Source organism: Phalacrocorax aristotelis, chromosome 4 (assembly GCF_949628215.1).
Source record: "Phalacrocorax aristotelis chromosome 4, bGulAri2.1, whole genome shotgun sequence".
Classification (NCBI taxonomy): domain Eukaryota; kingdom Metazoa; phylum Chordata; class Aves; order Suliformes; family Phalacrocoracidae; genus Phalacrocorax; species Phalacrocorax aristotelis.
In genome coordinates, this window is record NC_134279.1 from 70515713 (window position 1) to 70524844 (window position 9132).

At 56.2% G+C, this 9132-nt stretch overlaps 1 protein-coding gene across 2 annotated transcripts in view; it reads right to left on the bottom strand.

Annotated features, from left to right (window-relative positions):
* CRMP1 (collapsin response mediator protein 1) overlaps positions 1-8612 on the bottom strand; it is a 50920-nt gene extending 42308 nt beyond the window's left edge. Inside the window, exon 1 of one of the 2 annotated variants that reach the window (XM_075091891.1) lies at positions 8071-8612. In XM_075091891.1, the coding sequence (XP_074947992.1) occupies positions 8071-8442 (372 nt within the window). In that variant the 5' untranslated portion in view covers positions 8443-8612. Of the gene's footprint in view, positions 1-5344; positions 5480-8070 lie in introns of those variants that run through there. The other variant, XM_075091890.1, reaches the window with a different exon arrangement.
* Positions 8613-9132: the final 520 nt, after the last annotated feature.

Here is a 9132-nt window from a genome sequence, read left to right on the forward strand (position 1 = left end):
GAAAACAGACGCTGACCTCCTGTCAGGAAAGTGGTTCATTGCTGGCGGTTGCTCTCAGCACTATTAAGGAGATTCAGACCTGCTGAACAACCACCTCACTGCATCAGTTGTCTTCCCAGACAGCCACTGTCCCCTTTCCAAACCTGCCCGGCTTCCAGCAAAATGCAGCTTAGTTCCCTGTGGTGGCACCAGCTATGACGCTGAAAACCCTGATGCCCGGCTGAGCACATCAACTGACGAACTTTCTGTGCCAGCTAAAGAAATCACTGCCCCAAACCCTTCTTTCCGTCCCTCTGCCAAAGGTTTCAGGCTCCATAGAAATGTGCCCAAAGGACCTACTCTGAATGTAATTTAAGACACCAGATGGAAGTGCCTTAAACACTGCAGCAACTTTTTCTCCTGTAGAAAAAGTAAAGGAAAAGGCTTATCACAGAATCACAGAAACAGTGGTTGGAAGTCCAACAACTTCCACTGAAGCAGCTAAAGCATCCAAGAGCTGCCAAGTCCAGTGTGATATGCAATGTAAATTCACAAATGTTCATTGATAGACTAGTAAACTGGGAAAGGCCACGTCCATTAAACAGCTACAGATCGAAAAATAAAACTTTTGAGTATTAAGCAAATATTCAAGAGTAAGAAGGGATCCAGAAGTCCCAGGCCTTGGTGTTTTACAGCAGGACAAAAAGTGCTGTCTACATCAGTCCAAATCTTGCGTCAATAGCAGAATAACAATGTGAGACATTGTTCACACGCCCAGCACTCAGTAGGCTTTTCAAATGCTTTTGGCAAGTCACACACCAATCTGTGTGTAACTTCATGTTGTTCAGCAAAGGTGGGTGGGAAAAAAAGCATGGCCAGGGGAGATATGAATAGTTCCAAATCTAGATGAGGAGTTTGGTTCCCCAATCCAGGCATTCACCATGTCTTGCATCTGTAGGACATGTCCCCCCTGGTGTCCAAAGTGAATTAGCTGGCAGCTCTCACACTGCTGTTGTCTCACACCAGAACCCAACACGTTACCCCCAGCACTTTGCTCAGACTGAACAGAAAGTTTCCCATCTTGGCCCTCAGAAGTTAGCCTGAGACCAAAGAGCCACACAGCAGAAGTCCAGATGAATACATTTTTTCTTTCAAAAGTATTCCACCGTGTTCAGCTGAAGCCTACTTATTTCTCACCTCTCTTCATGTCAATCAATTCAAAAGGCTACAACTAAAATTATTCTCTGTGCCCACTTCTCTGAATTTCTCCAGCCTCTCTTCATTTTCTGCATCTGCTTCTTTTTCTCATTTTGTGCCAGCTCTTCTCTTTCCTTGCTAAGCTCAATAGTGAGATCCTTCCCCTGTAACACCTCATTTTTGAGTTCTCTGTCTCCCCATGCCTTACAGTCTGCCAGCTCAGGACCAGCAATTCCTTCCCCCATTCATATGCCAACCCTTGGACCATTCCCAGGAATATTATTTCCTTTTCTAAGAGATTCAGGCACCATTTGCCTCTTCCATGTCCATCCTTGCATCTGCTTTGGTGACTAGCTATTCTCCCTTTGCTCAGCAGAGTTGTCTTCACACCTCCTCTTCACTGAGCTCACACTGATTATGTTTTAATGGTTGCAATCGCTACTGGAACAAACCAGTCCTGTAACTGATATTTTACATGCCACATGATTGTTTTTTAAATTGTACTCTGTATATACTGTAATTTTGAGTTCTTCTGGGCTCGGGCCTTGCTTGAGAAGTACCAAGCGCTACCAAAACACACAAGCCAAACTAATTGGCGACAGATCTTTCAGTGTCATCATCCCCATTGATTCCCTGTAATATGCTGCACAAGAGGAGCATAATAGCAACATTCAAAGCAATGGGCAGGGAGGGGTGTGTCCTGGAAAATCTGGTCTGCATGAAAGCATGCCTGCACAACCAAAGCACAAAAGATTGCCACCTCATGCAGAAAAACACCTCAGCAATGGATGTGGTGGCTGACTGTACTACACAGCCTGAGAAATATGCTCCTACAGATGCATTCTTGGCCACCCTTACATTATGCACACCCTGCTCCATCCCCAGCTAACACTCCTGAAACAGGGGAGTGAGATCCCCCAAGGACCTCAGCGCAGTGCAGAGGACGTGACTGAAGTGCTTACATTAACTGGTTCAGTGCATCTCTATTTTACAACACCCAGAGACTGGTCTGGTGCTTCAAATACAGAGGTCCTTCCCATAGTAGTTACAGTGAAAGGGGCCCAGTTTCTCCAGTCTGACTCACAACTGAATGGCACCTTACACTGGAGCGGTGCTGGTGCTCAGCTGACAACAGCAAGCCTGGATGCTGCATGGGATCCATGAAGGGCAGCAGGAGAGTCACAAACAGGATAAACTGCAAGAAGCATGAACATTCAGGGGCCAAAATGAAAAATACAGCAGGTGAAATGAAATTTTAAAAAGCAGGTGCAGATTTGGTAAATGACAGCAGGTAGATGCTGGGTGCCAAAGGTGGCCTGTCTGCAACACAGTGTCTCTACTGTCCTAGATACTTCCAGGAGAAAGGGGAGAAGTGAAGGCAGGAATAAGCTGCTTCAGGGGAAAGGGGTGAAGGGCGTATCAGTCAGGCACTGCTCATACTCTGAAGGGGTCAGGAGGCGCAGCACAGTCAGGCAAAACATGAGGAGGCAGTGATGCCCACATGCACCAAGGGGAGCATGCCAGAAAGGACACGACAGGGTTACCTTCCCAAGGGCAATACCTGCTCCCATGCTGATCAGAGCTGAAACCAGCCCCTGCCTCTTCCTTCACAAAGTTCCTGATGCTGCAGACCTGACCCTGGAGGGAAGTTTTGGCCAGGTACTGACTGCAGGGAGTGCCTGTGGCTGGATGCTGTGGCAGGATGTCGGATGTTGTTCTTGTGTGCTCAGGACAACTCCTGGCCCCATGCAAGGAACACAGGCGTGGTACAGGAAAATCCACAGCAGAGAATCAGGGCACAGGACACTGTCACAAATTAGTTTCTCGCTATTCCAATGAATCCAGGAGCTGGTGTAGCTCCAAAGAACGGAGGGAGGGGGGAGAATGTCAAGCACAGTAACAAATGACATTTTTATATGATTTCATCATCGCTGTTGTTGTTGCATAACTTTACAGACAGAATTATCACATTTCCTCAGAGCCCAGAAGGCATGAAGCTCCAATGTATTTCTTTGGTGGCAGGACAAAACATCTAATTTACCATACTTTAACAGGGCTTTCAGAAGATACACGCAGAAAAATCCAGCGGGCTCTTGTGGGACGGGCAGCATGTACAAGGTATAACACATAGAGTGTCTGACTTGCTTTTGCTGGAGAAGAAAAAGGGCCAGAAGTGTAAAACATTAAAATAACAAAAGGCAGTCCAAGTCTGATGCCTGCCAACTTCACTAATGTTAATTTATGCCTTTGATTTGGTCACAAAACTCAACGCTAGCATTAATGAATATTCATTTATAGAAGGTTCAACACATCACATTTCAAAGAGAGCAGGCTGAGGTTTGGGCTTTCTTTTTCCCAGCACAGAGAAGGAAATTTGTGAGAAGTGAAGAAATTAAAATGAACTGTTGATTCCAAGGCAAATCCTCGTAATTCTTCCAGTTTCTTCTTCTACACCAAATTGGAGAGCAAACAACTAGCTATGGGTGTGAACCGGTTACGCTCCAGCTGCAGATGAAGGTTGAGCCACACACAAAGCACCTGACACTCACCCAGAGGGCAGCCAGGGCCTCCCCCAGCCCAGAGGTACCCTCGGTAACTGCAAGTCACACGACACACTGAGGACCAAGGCGAGAGGAGCCACCACCCAAAGAGCCATCGCAACGCCCAGGCTCAGCCTTGGCCACCAGGCACTGCTGCCTGTTGATAGTGGACAACTGAATAAATGCACCATTTTGGTATCATAAAACTCTGCTTTAGAAGGAGGCTGTTCCCCTCCTGGGCAAATATTTGGGCTAAAGGATTTTTTTTTTAAATAATTGGAAAGCCTTGAGGTGCTTACAAGCCTTGTAACACTGGCTCCAATAATGCCTTTAACCATCAGGTTTGCCCAGGAAGCCGCCACACCCACCAGTCAGCCCATTCTCCAGCTTCTGAAACTTGCCCTGCTTCCCAGTGCCCTGACGTGCTCATTTTCCTGGGAAAGCCCCATGAAGCAAAGCGTCTTTGAGCTCACTCCACACCCCCACTCATCTCTGTCCTGGGGTGCCACAGCAGCAGTGACCCCACCGCCCACCGACCCAGCCTCCCGAGAGGAAAGCAGGCACCAGCCTGCAGACTCACACTGGCTCTGGGGAAAAGCTCTGTGTGACCAAACTCCCGGGGAGATTTCCCCTGAACCCCCACTCCCCGCCAGCTCTGTCTGTTCTTTATGGCCAGCCCTGTCGATCCCGTGTATCTAAGGGAAACAATATACTGAATGAAAGGATCCCTGATCCTTCCTTTCTGGCATGGAAAGCACACTCTATTGTAGCCCTGCTTGGGGATAAAAGCATCTAGCGGGAGACAGCCACAGATAGGGAGAGGATGGTTATGATTAACTCTTTGACTTCTGATCCCCACCATGCCTGATGTATTAATAGCGCGCAGAGGTGTTGGTGCTGGCATCATGGCGCTCTTTGATTTTCCACGCTTCCCCCCCCGCCCCGTTCCCGCACCCCCCAGCCCCCCGCACCCCCAGCCCTCCCTGGCCCACCGCCCCCTGCTCACGCCGGGGGGCTGCGCTGCCCCTGCCCGCTGCCGGGGGGCGGCGGCGGCGGGGGCACGTTGTGCTGCGGCTCGTCCCCTCCCTCTTTTGTTCTGCCTCGCCCGGCGGCCGAGCCTCCCCGGGCCCTGCTCCTCGGGAGGGCGGCCCCGCCGCCCCCGGCCCCCGGCCCCGCCACCCCCGGGACAAGCCTCCCGCCGGCCCTGCCCTCCCCTCCCCGACCCGCCCGACCCGCCGCCGCCCGGCCCCGGGCAGGCGGGAGAGCAGCACAGTGCTGAGCCCCGGCTGTGCGGGGGGCGAAGAGAGGGGGAAAAAAATAAAACCAAAAATAAAATAAAATAAAATAAAATAACATAAAATAAAATAAAATAAAATAAAATAAAATAAAATAAAATAAAATAAAATCCCCCGGAGCCCAGCAGGAGGCGGAGGGCAGCGGCGCCCCGGCCGCCCGGCCCCGGGGAGGCTCGGCCGCGGCCCCCCGCCCGGCGGGCTCGGGCTCGGCTCCCCGCCGCCCCCCGGGGGCACCGCGCGGCCCCGGCCCCGGCGCCCCCGCCGCACGCCCGTCCCCGCCCCGCTAACAAAGGAGCGAGGGCAGCGGCTCGCTGCGTGCCGGGATCCGCTTACCGTTATGTGGGGGATGCTCTTCTTGCCCTGGTAAGACATGTCGGCTCTCGCTAGCGCCGGGCGCACGCAACACACCCCGAGGAGCGAGCCGAGCCCCACGGAAAAATACCGGTGGTGGTACAAGGAATAATAGCCCGGTCGGGTGACGGGATGGGGCGGGGGCGACCCGGCAGAGCCGTGTAATGGAGGCGAAGTTCCCTCGCCCAGAGCAGGGGGAGCCCGACAAAACCGGCACCTTTTTTCCGGCTGCAATAAAACGGGGACGCGGCTCCCGGGGGGGGTCGGCGAGCGCTGCCTCTCCCGGCGGCAGCAGCGCCCTCCCGGCTGCAGGTCGGAGCAGGATTCGCTCAGCTCAACCCAGGAAGCGTTTCCTTCCCTCCTGTCCCCCACCCCTACCCCTCGGCCCCCCTTCCCAGCCCATCAATCCAGCCGGAGCCTCCCTCCCTCCCGCACCGGCGCCGGGAAACACCGCCCCCCCAGCTCCGCCACCGCCCCGCTCGCACGCTGAGGTCACCGGCGGGGTCCCACGCGTGGACTCCCCCAGGGTGGAGACCGGGGGGGGGCAACCCCCGGCTGTAGGTCCTCCGCGCGGCACATGGCAGTGGCGGTGCTTGCCGTGTCCCCATGGCCCTGACCCGATAGCACTGCCCTACCCTGCTCTGTCCCCATGGCCCTGTCCCCATGGCACTGCCCTGCGCTGTCCCCGATGGCACTGCCCTGCTCTGGCCCCACGGCACTGCCCTGCTCTGGCCCCATGGCCCTGACCCCGATGGCCCTGCCCTGCTCTGGCCCCATGGCACTGCCGTGCTCTGTCCCCATGGCTCTGACCCCAACAGCACTGCCCTTCTCTGCCCTCCTTGTCACCATCCCAATGGCATTCCCTGCTCTGACCCGTCCCCAGTGAGGGTGTGGGGGCTGGCACAGCCCAGGACAGCCAGGCCAGGCCAGGTAGATGCTATGCCAGCAGCTGCAGGAGAGGACAAGTGGCTAACTGAAACTTCTCGGTCTTTTCTGACTCACAGAGTGCCTCCCTCCACCCACAGTGCTTGATCAAGGCTCCATGAACAACTGCAGGGAGGGCAAAAGGCACTGCAGAGCTGCACCCAAGTTAATCCCCCTGACAAGCAGCCAGGGGCTGTTAGCACACACACCCCTGTGACACACACAGAGGTACAAGGCATTTCCCACCCAGGCCACATCCCTGACACATCTCCCCTGAAATCACCATTTGGAGCTTGCAAAAAGGCCACCCCTGCGCAGGGATCAGGCACGTGGCTGCTGCTTACAGTGCACCTTCCTAAGCCGGCAACCAAATGCTGCCTACGTTACCCCGACCTCCTCCTCACCCCCTCAGGTCTAGTCCAGAGCCAGACAACTTTGGAAGCACGGTGAGATCCAGGGAGGTACTGTGCAATATGTCCACTACCCTCGGTCCCAGGCTGAACTAGGAAGCAGGGAAGATGGGAGGAGGCATCGGGGTGTCCCTGAAGATGGACGTTTAGGGTGTGTCACGCCATCCCACTGCCCCAGCATCCTGATGGAAAAAGGCACAGGGGTTCAGGTGAGCTGGGAAAGAAGACTGCACTGCAGCTGGAAGCCTCTGAGGGCAACCCTGAGGTCGTTGCAGTGAAGCAGCACCATGGCAGGCGCAGTCCCACCAAGCCCTGCCTGCTCGCTCCAGTGTCCCACCACAGCAGGCACCCACCGGGCTGCATGGGAGGCCATGTAGCACCTGCACCCAGCCCCCAGACCAGAGGGGACCAGTGCCCCATTCATGCTCAAACTGAAGAGGGGGAGAAAAGAGTAGAAGCTCTCAGTTTAGCCTGTGAAAAGCGCAGAGCGTGGACCGGCCATACAGCCTCCGTGCTGGGTACTAAGCGAAAGGGTGCATCTATGCAGGGGCATGACTGCAAGGCCACATTTCTTTCTAAGGGGAAATTAATGACAGCCCCGGTTCCCAGCAGAGCCAGCCCCCGGGTCTGCCTCCAGTCTGCGCAGCACAGACAGGGTTAAGACAGAGGAGCACAGCTGGCAGGGGCTAGCCAGCCCCAGCGGCCTCACTTTTTCCTTAAGTCTACAATATGAGGGCGGGTTGCAGCCCTAGAGGTGGGGAACCCCGCAGGCAAAGCTTTCGGCAGATGTTCCCGCCTGACGCGCTCCCTGACGGGCAGACAATGAAGGCGCATGGGGAGCCGGGGGGCGCCGGGGGGGAGCCGGGTCGGGGGCAGAGCCGGGGTCTCCGCCTTGGACCGGCTCCGCGCAGTTCTCCCGCTCAACCCAGAAGTGCAGCGGGGGCTGCTTTGTTTCGGGGGGGCGGCGGGGAGGCGCCGAGGGGGCCCGCGGTGCCCTCCAGCCCACCCGGCATGGGCAGCGTTTTACCGGCAGAAAGGGAAACGGAGAAAACTCATCGCCATCACTTACAAAGGAAAACGATTTTTGGGATCGCCCCCCCCCCACCCCTGACCCCTCTAAGCTCAGGCAAGTGAAATAGTTTAGGGGCCAGCCAGGCTCTTCCTATAGCACCACCGTGCCGGGGAGGAGCGGTCCGCGCCTCCCCGACCTTCCGTGCCGAAACTCCCCGCGATGGTAGCCCCCGTCCCCCGCGCCGGCGATCGGGGCTCTGCGGCACGGCTCGGCTCGGCTTGCCACGGCTCGGCATGGCCCGGCTCGGCTCGCCCGGCGATCGGGGGCGGCGGCTCCCGCCCCCGGCCCGCGGCCCCGCTCACCTGCCCATTGTCCTGGCCCTGCAGCAGCTCCTTCCCCACGGGGTATCTGATCTCCACGCCCGGGGTCTTGTCCTCCCGGTCTCCCGGGGAGCTGATGACGGAGCCGGAGACCTCGCTGATGTCGCTGGCGGTCTCGCTGTAGTTGTCCCCTCCGTCCAGCATGTCGTGCCGGCTGCCGCTCCGCGGGGTCCGGGACCCCTTCTTCCCCACGCTGTAGGCGTCGAAGTCGATGGTTTTGTTCTCATAGGCCCCCTCCACGGAGGCGAACATCCCCCCGTATTTCTGCCGCGGTGTCTGGGCTGTCGTACCCGGCCTAGCTAGATACACGGGCAGGTCATCTTCTTTATTCCAGTTCCTCTTTCTCTCGGCCATTCTCGCTGTCCGGATCGCTCCCTCCCTCCCTCCCTCCCTCTCTCTCTCTGCCTCCCACTTCTCTGCACCTTCTGCTACCGGGATAGGCTGCGAGTGACCATAAAAATGAATGGATGGATGCAGCAGTGGCGGAGCTGGGTTGGCTGGTGGGCTCTTTCCCTTAGGGAGATGCAAACGTTAACCTCCCTCCCCCCACCCACCCCCCGGGGGAAAAAAAAAAAACAGGAAGAAAAATAAGAAAGAGAAAAAGAAATAAATCCAAGCGGGATTTAAAAATAGCCGTGTTAGTAAAGAGCACGTGAAAATAAAGTACAAAGAGCGGAGAGGAGAGGGTGGCAGAGGCAGGTGATTGGAAAGCCCTTGACGAATAGGAAGAGCAGCAGCAATTCCCAGAGCAAGGACCGCAGTGCACACGCTCCCCCGGTATAAAGAATGATCCGGGGGGCGGGAGGCAGGGGGGAGGAGGGAGCCCTCTGCGTGCACTCACAGCCGGTGCAAACGGGGGCCTTCCCGGCGGGCGGGCGCCAGTCACCTGCTGCTACGTGGCTTCGGGGGGGGGGGGGGGGGGGGAGAAAAAAAGGGGGAAGGATGAAGCAAAGCCCAGAACCTCCCCAGCCCCCCCGAGCGAGCCGGAGGGAGTTTCTCCCACTTCGCACACTCGCAGTCTCCCCGCCTCCCTCCGCAGGAGGA